Here is a 13,661-nt window from a genome sequence, read left to right as displayed (position 1 = left end):
CTAATCAATCATATTTATTATTCCTTATAGAAGGGAAAGGAAATTAAAAGTACGAAAATGAATTAAATATAGACCAAGGTGTTTCCGAGAGCAACAACGATTATTGAGCGTGTAAGTCACAAAAAACCTATAATAATAGTCGTGAAAAATAAGTAAATAAATGAGAATGGGTAACAAAAATGTAAAAAAAATAAAAAAATAAAATAAAAAAAGAAACACACAGAAAATCTGTGTAAATATAAAATTGTTTTACAAAACAACAATAATAACAGCAACAAACAATTATCTTATTAGAATGTGTAAAATAAATTAGCAAATAAATAAATACTCAATATACACATGTATAAATATTTTGTTTTTGGAAGACGTTTCACCTCTCATCCAAAAGGCTAAAGCTACTAAACGTTGAAACATGACAAGTCCAACAGCCCTTAAACACAAACTAAAATTACTAAGCCCTCTTAGTAAAAAATTAAAATAAAAAAAATAAAAAATAATATATATATATATATATATATATATATATATATATATATATATATATATTATAACAATAATAATATTAATGATCTACATAACCAGAATAATCTGTAAAATGATTCAATAAATACTACATAAATGAGTCTATATGCAGCTGAACGAAAGTGCAAAATTTAAAACAGAGATTAAGTCAAATCAAAATAGCTGTGTGTAGTAGCTGACATGCTAATCTTAACAATGGTTGAATGGATGACAGTTTATGTGATGTATTTTGAGAACATAAGAGGGCTCTCCATATTGTTATGAATGCAAATTTCTGCCAAGATACACATAACTAAAACTCAAAATATCTTTTTTACAATTTTCAAATAAAAAACTAACTTAATGACCTTCTGTTATTTAAATTACCTTCATATAATATAAAATAATTCAGAGTTGAGATTACTATCATGAATCTGCGGTGAGATAAAAAAAAATTACAACCTGTTTCACCTTGTGTGTAATTAATTTCATCCTCATGGTTTGACTAAGAGCTCCTCACCGTAAAGCAAAACTACTTTGAACCTAAATTACCTGGAGCTCAGTTCCCTCTTTAGTTATTATCCATAAGAGGCAGCTTTGTCACATGTGGTTCAGTGAGTGATCACACTTTCCACCACTTGCCAGTACTAAAGCTGACAACAAGTCATGAGGATCTGACATAAAGCATGTGATAATTATTTTGTGTGATCCCTATTTATTTATTTTTTTGTCCCTACAATTAAAACATTTTGATCTGAACAGTTCATAAGGCAACTATTTCACTCAACCCAAGAAAGAGACAACACATTGCGCAGTTTCTAGTGCTGGCAATGTGTTCAGCTTTTTAAATCCACCCCTGCACCAGTGTACAATCTGACCTTTTGGAAATCTGAGAACACCCTTTGTTCTCATTTTAAGGCTAGAGAAGAAAGATATTGTAAAGCATTGACCCCACATTGTGAAATGCATTGCATCCCCTTCTGGAAAGAGCCTTCCAGTCAACATGAGAGAAGCACATCAAGGACAACATCACACAAATCGGTGTGTGTACTTGGGGTGAGGAGTGTTTGGTGACCACTTTACCCCCTGAGTGGCAATGCCAGGCCTTTTTAAAGTCATCCCTTATTGGGATGAATGCTAGTGGCAATCATTAAAAATGTTAAAGACTGCATTCATCCATCATTTGCTAACTTTCATTTATACAGGGAAACTACCAGTTCTCTTTGTTGCTGGGCATTTATTATATATAGGTAATTTGTTGCTGGGCATTTATTATATATAGGTAAAATTATCCCAAGCAGTATATTAACAAATGCAGCTTGTATAACCTTATTGTTCAAAGTTTTTACTTATTTTTACAGTTCTTCTCCAAATCAAGTATTTCTAGTGCACAAAAACTGGTGATACAAGACAGAATTAGCACAATGAACATAAGGCTTTGCAAAAATATTAATTCTCTTTAGACATTTTCAGTGTTGTTGATATCACCACAGCAAACCTCTCTGTACAGGATTTTATGTGATGGTCAAACACAAAATAGAAAGATCAGTGATAAGGTAGTACAGTCTTTTTTTAACAAATGAAAATCACATTGAGTGCAGTTGTAATGATCCTCACCCCCCTTAGTCAATACATTTTGGTATAATTATAGCTGAAAGCCTTTTGGGGCTTATCTTTACCAGCTGTGCACATCAACGGACTGAAATTCTTGACCATTTATTCTGTCAAAATAGCGCAAAATCAGTCAGATTGCACACTTAAATGTTATTAAAAAACTGTTTTCTAGTTTTATCTCTAGATTTTGATTGGTCAACAATTCCACTCTTTCCATTACTATTACTATTATTGTTATTACATATTTCATGTAAGGGCACCAAGTCTAAAAAAGGGCTATATCCAAATGCACTTAAAACATTTCAGAGCTGTATTGGTAAAAAAAAAAAAAGAAAGTCTGAAAGCCATGGATTATATTCCTTCGACTTCACAGTTTTGTGGTACATTGTGTTGGTTTGTCACAAACAATAATAAAAAAAAGGAATGATCTTTATGATTAGAATGTGATCAAATGTGAAAAAGCTAAAAGGATGTGAACACTTGTACAAGATTGAAAATGAAGATATGGCTTTATTGATAGCAAAAACTGAAACTTCAACAATAGCTGCCATGTGGTGCATAAATGTCTCATCAGTTTTGTTTGCTGGAGATGTAACGTTACACTGATGTGAAGATAAAATTAGTTCTGAATAAGTAACTAATTTCTGTCGCTTCAGTGCACATGGCATCATCTAATGTCTTGTGCTATTACTACACTGTGAAGGGTACTGCCTACAGCAATATATACTGTATTACTTTTATAAGTGCATTACTGTGACAGTGTTTTCAAAAGTTGTAACTAAATAACCCCTAAGCATCCTTTTTAGCTCTGCTCATAAACTGGAGAGGGTCCTAAGACCACTGTGGAGCTAAGCTGGTGGTATGTTTAAGGTCACCGTCCATTTTGAACCACCATTTGTGCCCTAGCTTCAACTTCCTGGCTATTGTCTTGAGATGTATCAATCATTTTATACGCTATGTTCTTTTCCCACGATGGCATCTACTTTGTAAAATGAATCACACCATCTTCCAGCAAACATATCACACATGAAGCTGCCAACTCTATACGTTGCAAGGGGAATGGTGTTTTCTGCAAGCCTAACCCAGTTACATACTATTTTATTCAGACCACATGATGTCTCCAAAAATTAGGGTCTTTGTCCCGGAGGTAAGTGCACACCACATCAGCTTCAGCCAGGATCTTCACAAGGTATTTAGCTGTTGTTTTGGAGTTAATTAGCACATAGCTTGTTTCTGTTTGAACAGATGAACGTGGCACCTTCAGGCAACCGAGAAATGAATCCCATGGGTGAACCAGACAGAGGCTCGCATGTCTCCTCTTGATATGTAGGTGGATTTGTTTGGATTTCTCTATGGTGTCCCACAAAAAAACAGCGTGTTTAAGATGTTGCCTCACAATGTTTCTGAAAATGTGCTTCCAGTTAAATAAAATTATTTTAAATAAACCTATCTGAAGCTTATAAACTAACTATAACCCATAAACTCTGCACAACATTTGCATATTTGCACATTTTGCATCATTGCTTCTCCATCTAGCATTACAAATACTGTCGAACTCTTAGTTTTCAAATTCTGTACATACAATTGTTTTTTTTTTAAATATTCACCTGTACACTGTGACCTTCTCCTGCATTGTTTACATTTCAATTGTTTTACTTTTAATCAGTGCTGCACCTTATACTGTATTTTAAATCTACTGTAAGTTACAAGCTGTATTCCTGCACAAATGCCCATGCACAATCAATTCTGCACATATAAATGGTTTTAAAAATGCTCACATGTACACTGTGACTTCTCCCGCATTGTCTACATTTAAATTGTTTACTTTTAAATCACTGCTGCACCTCATTCTGTAATTAAATTTTTACTGCAATTTTACAAGCTGTATGCAACAAAATTTCGTTCTGTACGCACTCTGTGCATACAAATTGACAAATAAAGTTGTCTAAGTCTAGGTCTAAACCATTACATCCTCTGAGTTTTCACAAATTGTTTGAAAGCATAGTAATCTTAGTGAATGTAAACTTTTACATTTTGAAGAAATAATCAAAAATCTCTCTAAAGGTATATTATTTAGCAAATAGAGATAATTCTGGTTATCCTACTTGGCCTAAAACAGGAAAGGAATAGCTTGCCTGAATGTCAGACAGTGAGAGAATTATTATTATTTTTTTTTATAGTGTATGTAAAGTTCTGGTTTAAACTATATATTATAAACACACTGGAACCTATCAGTCAGCCTTGAAGAAATAAAGCTATTGTAGAAAACAGAAACAGAAATAAATACAAGGAGTAAATCAAGATGAGGTCCAAAATATAAATATGACTTTATTTCACAATCCCGAAAGAGTTGAGCCATCCATAAAAGGAATGCTAAATTTAGTCTCTTCTCAAGTCTAAACTGGATATACTATTAGCAACATACAGTAATTCAGCTTTAAAATAAGCAAGATCACCCATTGTCTAAAACACCTTTAACAGTACAGTAAAAAGAATGTGGTTCACATACGTATTTACAATCTCTCTCAATGCTGGTGCTTGTTACAAAAATGTTCCATGTGGACTGAAAATGTCCGTCCAAAAGAAATAATAATAATAATAAAAAAAATTACAATTTTCATTTTACCATGTGATGTTTAAAAGTCAACGGGTACTAAACAGTTTACATTCATTTATTTTTTGCATGTAGGTTCTGAATTTTTAAGAGCTGCTGGAGAATTATTTATCTGAGGAAGACATTTAAACTTTAAATGAAAAACTGCACCACTTTGCAACTTGAACTGGCAATTGAAAAAAAGTTAATTCTTCTTTGATGTCCCTTGTCTGCCAGTATTCGTCAAAGGAAATGACACAATGTTTGTTGAATACATACCACATGAATACGTTCTACAAAAAGCACCAATAAAAAGTTTAGAACCAGTTTAGGTCAGTGTCTGCACTTTGACATGTCTTCCTTTAGCACCAAAACCAATTTTATGCATGTGACCAAAAGGTTTCCGCGGAAAATGTAATGCCATCAGTCTTAGTGTGAATGTGAGTGAAGAGTTGTGCTAAAGTTGCGTTCATCTATATTTCTAAAATAAAGAGCTTCTCTTAAATGGGTACAAAAATTACTAGGAGCTAATAGTAGCCCCTTTATTGAGACCCTGTAATAAGATATCTGTTGACAAGAGCTGAGCACTTGAAAAAACATCATAAGCAATTGCTTGAGTGCGACACGGTGTTCAAGTGGTTTTTACAACAAATGGGAGAAGTTTGATTCAGCATTTGCTAAGACAGCTTTGTGTTGACATCTGGCATTTCTACGGTTTATGATGAGATAGCACCAATAAAATGTACAGTTAGGTTCTGAATTATTATGATCACAGTTGTTCCCTATGAAAGAAGCCCATTCAAAGCGTGGAATCCAAGAGCCGGCCCAAGGAATAAACAAACTAAACAGCTGCAAAGGTCCACCCCAGGGTTTTTTATTTATTATTTATATTAATATAATAAGAGCAGAGGCAAAGTTGAAACCATTTCTGTGATAGAAATTAATATAAATTATAACGCAAGTGTGCATTTAAACTGCCTTTAGCCTCTTCTAGCAACAAGTAGCAGGATTAGCACAGTTTGAATGACTAAAACTGCTCCCTCTGTGCGAGTTTATAGAGAATATAGAGCCAATATCAATTTCCAAAATGATGCTTTTCTTTACTTTTTAGTGTTGATTCCAAGAGAGCACTATTACCGTTAAGTGCTGCAAGTTTCAAATTGTAACCAATCTAATACTGAGAACTGTTTAGCAGCACAAATGCTCTAATAGTATAACTGTTTAAATTAGTAAGGTGTATTTTTAGAGAAGGATTTGAGAGGATCTGACTGAGAAATATAGCCAACAAGCAAGTGATGAATTCTATAAAATACTGCAATATGATTTAAACTCTGCACCACCAATCAAGCTGAAATTTGTCAAATTTCAGTCAGCAACTAATTTCTGTGTCTATCTCTAATCACAGCAAGATACAAATGTGCATGCACTCCACAACAGGGGAATGCTGCAGGCTAAATAGGTGGGTTGTGAAATATTATAAGAACAATTTATGAAATAAATGTGTTTAAAAATGCTATTCAAAAGTGGAAGACCTCATTAAATGTAGTGTGAGAGTAAAACTTTGAAAACTTGCAAAAACCCTGGACAAGTTAACATTAGCTAACGTTTAAGCAAGTTAGCTCAGGTAATTTCTAACTAAATGCTACACTAAATGATGCATTATGCATTAGCTTAAATCTAAACTTTAGTTGCCATGCTAATATTGGCGCAGTTGATAACAATAGTGACAATTTATATGCTCTTTGGGGGGTAGCAATAGTGAACATGCTAATGTTCATAATAACAATGCATGCAAACTGTGATTTTATAAAAATGGTAAAATATCAAAAATATTTCCTGCTGAAAGTAGTTGGACTTTAAAGGGCAAAAGGTGTTTGAATTATTTGAAAGCATCCCCATTAATTTCTACAGTGAATATGTTCAGAAAATAACAAATACCTCAAAAAGTAGACTAGGCATTTAGAGAAGGCCAGGGCCATAATTTACTGAAAGAGCTAAACGTTTTAACATTTAAATGATTGAAAGAGCAGAAGAGGCTAAAAAAAAACTAGAAAAAATTAATGGCAATTGTAGACTAATGTTTTTTTGACGTATAACGCATGTACATTTGTACATGGAAGATATGAAGGAGACATTAGCTGAGCTGTGGTGACAGATGGTAGCTGCAGGGACCCCAAATCAAACTCTGTTTACAGCCTCAACCAGCCTTGGACCGGCTCTGGTCAAACTGATAAGTAACTAACCGCTGCGGTTTCTCATGACTCAATAACGTGGCGAGTACTGAATCTCATTAGATATGTGTGCCATTTTTAACAAACTGAATAAAAAGCTAATTATTGAAGAAATACCGCAGAATAAAACACAGTACATGCTTAACTGTAACATTTACTGTATAGTATCTCTGTCAGTACGTACATGTGCAGGCCTACGCACTGTTAAGGGAAATGAAAAAAATGTGCTTCTCATTATGCCATCTATAGCTGTGAGTTCAAGAAATAGAATATCTAAATAAGGAAAAAAACAGAACAGAAAATGAATCAAATAAGTACATTTCTTTCCCTAACCACCAACAGAGCAGTGACGTGCGGTCAGGGGACACAGGTGGGACACTTCCTCTGCTGTCACCATGACAGGTAAAATACTAACAATGATAAGTGAAAATCAATTTGACCACTTGGCTGTTCTATAACATTGTTTTCAGTATGATTTTAAAATTGTTATGGTTAAAGTTGCTGAATTTACGCATTGCTCGTTCAGCACTTTGGATAGTCTTGTTACTGAAATGTGCTATACAAACAAACTTGCCTTGCCTAATTAAAATACGTGGGCGGGGCACGGCAGCGAGGAGCTGTGCCTCCCCTATGATGGCGCGCGCTGACAGATGCAGGCAGCTGGCGCAGAAGGTGCGGATGGATGTGGCACCAAGAAGACTAAAGGTACACTCACTGCAATTTGTTCTGGCAAATTAAAAAAACGACATCTAAAAACTGCGCCTTTTCCTGCTCTACTTGCCTTTTTATTTTCATATTTTATTTTCCATTTGTTCTCTCCTCATTGAAAAGACTGGAAGCCATCCAGTCAGAATATGACAAGAGTTTTAAAAATAAAGGCAAACAAGGATGGCTTTTACCTCACACTGATGAGGATATTCATAGAGAGAGATAGGCGCAAAGACCTCATACACAAATAAAAGTAAGAAGATCATACACAATTTTCAATTTAAAAAATAAAAGGGAGATTAGCGTAAAAAAGTTAAAAGATCAAATTTTATAATAAACTATTACTTTGTCTTTCTTGCTATTGCATTATTGAACTGTCTTGAATTGATTAAACAATTATTAAAAGCTTTTAAAACAACTAAATGTTTAAGTTAAAGACAAAATTGACACAAAAGCTTCTATTTTAAGTTCATATAGTTGTGCATCCGACTCCCGAGGCGTCAGTGCCTCACCAGTCATGAACCTCACCGCACGTCACTGCAACACAAGACGGAGGCAGCGAAAGGAAAAAGCACAATGCTACATGTGACAATCTGTAGTAAATAAAATTGTGTGAAGCACAGAAGTTGCTAAACCACGGTTACAGTGAGAATGGCACCCAGGTACACTCCTAGTGTACAATATAAAGCAGGGTATCATAGACATCTTGCAGTAAACAGGCTTACATCAGAAATTAAATAGAAATTGTTATGATAAGAATAAATAATCACATCTTTTTTTTTTCTTCTAAATCCTGTGTATAAAATCAGTTTAAAAACATCTTGCTTCAAAGCACCATCTCTTTACATTAAAAACCAGCACCGAAACTCACAGTTAAAAAGCCAACAAACTTTGGTCCTTCTCATCGCCGAAGAAGGCAAACTCAAAGAAGGACAAAGTTAGCAGACATTAGAAAAGCACAATTAAAAAAAACTAAAAAAAAAAAACCCACACGATAACGATGAGAGTAGCGGTCTGAAGCTGAATGAGGTAAGGCAGAACCATGGTGTAGGAGTTTTGAGTGAGTCTGCTGAAACACGGCGACTAAGACCAGCGATTGTAAGGGCCCGTCACATGTGTAAGTGCGTAGGGAGACACGGTGGTGACCCCGCCCGTCGGCGCGGTACAAGCCTGGCGCGTCGGGACATTCGTTGCCCTCCCTGCCTGCTCCGTCTCCTCCTCCCCGTCCTCCTCTCCCTTTCCGTCCCCTGATGTCTTCCTGCTCTTCGCCTCGCCGTTGCTCCCCTCCGTCCGCAGCCTCTCCGCCTCCTCCCGCTCCCGCTCCCGCTTGGCCACCTTGGCGTCCCACATCGCCATCCCGTGGCCGGGCTCGTTCAGGGATTTGTGCTGGTAGAAGACCAGGGAGATGCGGGTGGGGTGGTGGCGGTTCGGCTTGAGGATGGGGGTGGTGGCGTGGAGCTCGCGCCGTGCGCACTCGATCAGGATGGAGCCGTGCGACGGCGCCACGGCGACCCCGCCTATGTCCTCGTCCAGGAAGTTGTGCTCGCTGTCGGACCACACCTCTTCCTGCTCCGTCTTATGCGGTTCGAGCGGGGGAGCCTGCGAGGGGAGCGATTGGCCTGGAGGGAGGTCGTGACCCCCGACCTCTCCCGCGACACTTTCTGCAGCCCGAAGAAGTCCGTTGAGCCTGCTGTAGAGGCCCTCAGAGGTAGGTCTGGGGGAGAAGGAAGAGGGGGACAGTCTGTGCAGAGCAGAGCAGCGCACCTCGCTGGGCTCAGCTTTAAAGGGATAGCCATTGCTGATGTTCTGTGGAGGTATGTGTTCTAACAAAGCACCCTGCTCTCCAGGAGTTGGAGATAATCCACTCATAGTGTTACCCGCGGCGTGATAGCCGACGGCTACCCCGTTCTGCTCAAAGCCGAGGCTTGATACGCCACGGTGGCTGGAGGGGAGGACCCCTGCACCTGCAGGCGAGCCGCCGCTGACGCTCTGGCCGTAGGCAGGGGGCTGGTTCCTCTCTGGCGGGGACCTGCCAATGCTGGTGGGTCTCGGTGGCGTTCTGTAAGAGCTGTAGAAGCCTTGTGGCTCTTTTTGGGCAAGCAGATGACATGTTTGTGCAACACAACGATAAAATGATTACTTTCTGTAAGTTTCTCATCAAAGCAAAAAAAACGATAATGTGTGTGGATGCGCTACCTTTGTTGGGGGTTTCAGATTTGACTTTCCCAGGAGTGAGAGGAGACACCCCAAGCTTCTTCTCCATCTTTTCTGCCTGAGCCTTTAGACGAGCTTCCTGTCGTATTTTACGAGCAGATTTCACAGGCTCAGCCAGCAGACGCACCTGAAAAAACATGGCCCCCAGAAATATGAAAATCAATAAAAAATTAACATATTATAGTGTTTGCAAAAGTATTAATGCCTCTTTTCACAACCACAAACCTTTATGTATCTTACTGTTTGAAATGCAAAGTAGTGCATAATTGTGAAGTGGAAAGAACCGAGTTTTAAATGTTTGTACAAATATGATTCTGAAAAGTGTAGCCTGCATTTTCACTGAAGTCCTGTTTATTCAATCATTTGTAGACCACGTTCTGCTACAATTAGAGCTCTGCAAGTATTTTAAAGCACGTAAAACAGCTTTAAATTTGAAATGTTTGCCTTGTCTTTGCAAAACAGCTCAAGCTGTTGTTGGACTGATTTTTTTTGTCAACATAAATGTTCAAGTCTTGCCCCAGATGCTCAGCTGGATTTAGGCTAATATTTTTGGCTTGGCCACTCTATCACAGGAACATGCTTTGATCTAAGCCATACCACTGGAGCTCTGGCTGTGAAGTGTTGTCCAGCTGGAAGGCGAATCTCTGTCCCAGTCTCAGATCTTCTGCCTCTAACCTCTAACAGGTTTTTTTCCAGGATTTATTTGCTTTATTCATCTCGCCTGTTTTCCTGTCCCTGCTGGAGAATTGCATCCCCACAACATGATGCTGCCAGCACCGTGTGTTTTTATCGGAATAATGTGTTTGGGTTATGTGCCCGGTTATTTTTCTGTCATTTGCACATATTCAATACATATTTAGTATCAAACATACTTTTTTATTAAGCCCACTTTTCATTTCTGTATTAAATATTTATGTTTTTTACTGGTAGATTGTAATTTTCTAATCTTAAATGCTGTGTTTTAATTATATGTGAGCAAACGAAAAAAAAAACATTGTTATTAACAGAAATAAGGGCTTTAAAACATCAGCCTGTGATTAATTAATCTATATAATGTGTTAATTGGGTTACTGAAACAAAGTGACTTTTGATAAAATTCTAACCTATAGAATATATGACAGCATACAGAATTTTGCATGCAGGCAACAAAGTTCAGTTTGGATCTAATGTGACCAGATAACTTTCTTTTGCATTTGCTGTGTCTCCTACATGGCTTCTGGCAAACTACAAACAGAACTTATTAAGGCTTTCTTTCATCCCAATCCTCCTTAACAGCCGGGCTTTTAGAGCGCACAACTAATAGTTGTTCTGTCAACAAATTGCAGCTCCTCCAGAGTCACCACAGGCTTTTTCTGTGGCCTTTGATGATGTCTTCTTTGCTTGGCTTACATGTTTAGGTGGACTGAGATGAAATTACACACAGGTGGACTCTGTTTACTATTTTGGTGGGATTTTAACAGAAACGGTTGCTCTAGTGCAACATTCTCTTTAGTGCTATCAGAATGAAAGGGACTGAACAGAAATTTGAATTTGCAGTTTTAATTTACGTTGCCTTGACATGTAAAAACCTAATAAATACATTGGGTACATTTCATTTGGATTAAAATTATGGTAAAATATATAAAATTATTATGAAACTACAACCTGACAAAGATCATTTCCTAAATGTCAAACCCTGCTTCACTGTCAACTCACCTCTCTGGGAAAGGAGGAGAGAACGTGCAAAGCGCCGCTCCGGATCTTGGCCCACTGGCCGTCAGGCTGACCAAACTCATCTCTGTCCGAGATCTTGTAGAGCGGGAGAACGTGAAGCTGTTCGTCCTCCGGTATATTCCGCACTGCGCGGTTATCTTCCTTTGTTAAAGTGCAAACCTGCAAAACAGATGTAAAGTTTTTCATTCTAACCTAAATATATACAACGTTGAGTGTCTTCTTCTATGGTGTGAAATGATGGGTGACGACTTGCAGTGCAGGAACTGATCACCGCCTACTGTAAGGAGTATGGCAAGCAAGTCTAACTTGTCGTTTTTTTTTTACCACAAAAAGGCCAGAAACTGACCAAAAATTGGTTGTGATCCACTTTAAGGCTGTGACCCTGTAGTTGACAAACTGAAAATCTGAAGAAAGATTTAAAGATGGCTGTTTAAAGACATTTCCCTTCAAATATGACTGAGCTTGAGCTATTTTGTAAAGAAGAATTAGCAAAGGTTTTCTGCCTCCAGATGTTCACAGCTGGTAGAAACACAACCAATAAGACTAGCAGCTGTAATGGCAGCTGGCAAAGCCGGTTCTAGAAAGAAACCATTCAGGGGTGCTGAATCAAATGCATGCCACACGTTTTAGATTTTTTATTTGTAGAATAAATTTGGAAATCATGAACAATTTCTCAGGCATTTAACATTTATGCTGATCTAGAACATAAATCAACAAAAAACACATTAATTGTGTGGTTTTAGTTTGACAAAAAAAACTACAAAGTTAATACTTTTGTATAGCACTGTGGCTCCTGTCTAAAAGTAAATAATAGTGCTGATAAAAATTGATGAAGCATGCTTACCACGGTGCTGCCGTTGTTCATATTGCTGGTGTCTTTGTGAGCGTGGGCACAGAAATCTACACAGGCTGTAACCCCTGAAAAAGGTCGTCCCTCCTTCCTGCCCAGACGGCAAGCGTCCCCTGATGCCTCATACTCCACCTGTGACAGAAGGAGAATAACACGTTTGTTCACAGTGTTGTCAGTGAAGAATCTACAAGGTTGTATGTAACAACTCTATTTCAAAAGACACAAAATAAATAAAGCACAGAAAATGCTGTTTATAATGAAGAGGAATGTTTCATTCAGGTTTATGTTTCATACCTGGTTTTGGAACGCCGCAGGAGCCAGTTTTTTGTAGAGTGGGGCGAGATCAGTGGCCAAACTCTGGAGGCTGTTCTCGATCTTCTCCTCCTAAAAGAAACAGATTTTGGATTTTTTTTAATTTTATTAATTAAGGCTGCTGAAAAATTTGTTTTGTTTGTGCAGCATCAAAGGTCGTACTCAACACTGGCCACTAGGGGGCAAAAAAAAACTGGATTGATTGTGGGAATGTTTAGTAAATTAAGTAAAGCTTAATGAAAGAAACTGCTGTAATTTATTTTATACCATAAAACAGATCAAACTTGCACCGATTACACAGACAAAACAAACAGAGGAGCGGCAGGTCCTAGTGGTATTTCAGGATTTTTCTAAGTGCAGACTTTAAGGCCGCGAGCGAGCGTCCCCTAACCTCCTCCCGAAGGTCTCCGAGCAGACGAAACTTTCGGGGCACTTTGCTGCGGGCAAACTTGCAGCCATTGAAGTACATACTCCAGGAACAGCCAAAGGAAAACGAGGCTCCACACGTGTCTGGGTCCAGACCCTGGCATGCACACGTGCGACTGCAGAGACAGAGAGGTTAGATCAGAGAGGCATCAGAGACGGTTGTGAGGAAGAAGCCCAACTCACTCTTCATTGAGGGCGCAGCGGCGGCTGGTAGGGGAGCCATATTTAAAGAGGGTCTGTGTGAGGTCTTGGTAAAGGTGGTCCGCCACCCCACGAGGGATTCCCTCCCACGCCAGGATGAGGATCACCAACACGGCTGTCTCGCAGTAGTGCCCTGGCCTTCGGCGAACCAAACAAAGCAGCTTCTCCTCTTCACTCTCACGTCGGATCACCTGCCGGGCGATTCGAGAGGAAACGAGTCACATGGTGGGCAGACGACGGTCACAAAACGATGCTTGAAAAGGGAGACGTGGTTTCCCCAAATGCACGGCTGGCTTCA

General features: G+C 38.5%; 1 protein-coding gene across 2 annotated transcripts in view; it reads right to left on the bottom strand.

Annotated features, from left to right (window-relative positions):
• Positions 1 to 7,063: 7,063 nt before the first annotated feature.
• tet1 (tet methylcytosine dioxygenase 1) overlaps positions 7,064 to 13,661 on the bottom strand; it is a 41,405-nt gene continuing 34,807 nt past the window's right edge. For both annotated transcript variants that reach the window (XM_012880525.3, XM_012880524.3), the window contains exons 6-12: positions 13,346 to 13,554; positions 13,128 to 13,278; positions 12,719 to 12,808; positions 12,419 to 12,556; positions 11,557 to 11,733; positions 9,844 to 9,988; positions 7,064 to 9,734 (exon numbers count right to left, since the gene is read on the bottom strand). In XM_012880525.3, the coding sequence (XP_012735979.2) occupies positions 8,731 to 9,734; positions 9,844 to 9,988; positions 11,557 to 11,733; positions 12,419 to 12,556; positions 12,719 to 12,808; positions 13,128 to 13,278; positions 13,346 to 13,554 (1,914 nt within the window). In that variant the 3' untranslated portion in view covers positions 7,064 to 8,730. The remainder of the gene's footprint in view (positions 9,735 to 9,843; positions 9,989 to 11,556; positions 11,734 to 12,418; positions 12,557 to 12,718; positions 12,809 to 13,127; positions 13,279 to 13,345; positions 13,555 to 13,661) is intronic.

Source organism: Fundulus heteroclitus, chromosome 22 (genome assembly GCF_011125445.2).
Source record: "Fundulus heteroclitus isolate FHET01 chromosome 22, MU-UCD_Fhet_4.1, whole genome shotgun sequence".
NCBI lineage: Eukaryota > Metazoa > Chordata > Actinopteri > Cyprinodontiformes > Fundulidae > Fundulus > Fundulus heteroclitus.
This window is presented reverse-complemented; position numbering and strand designations above follow the sequence as displayed.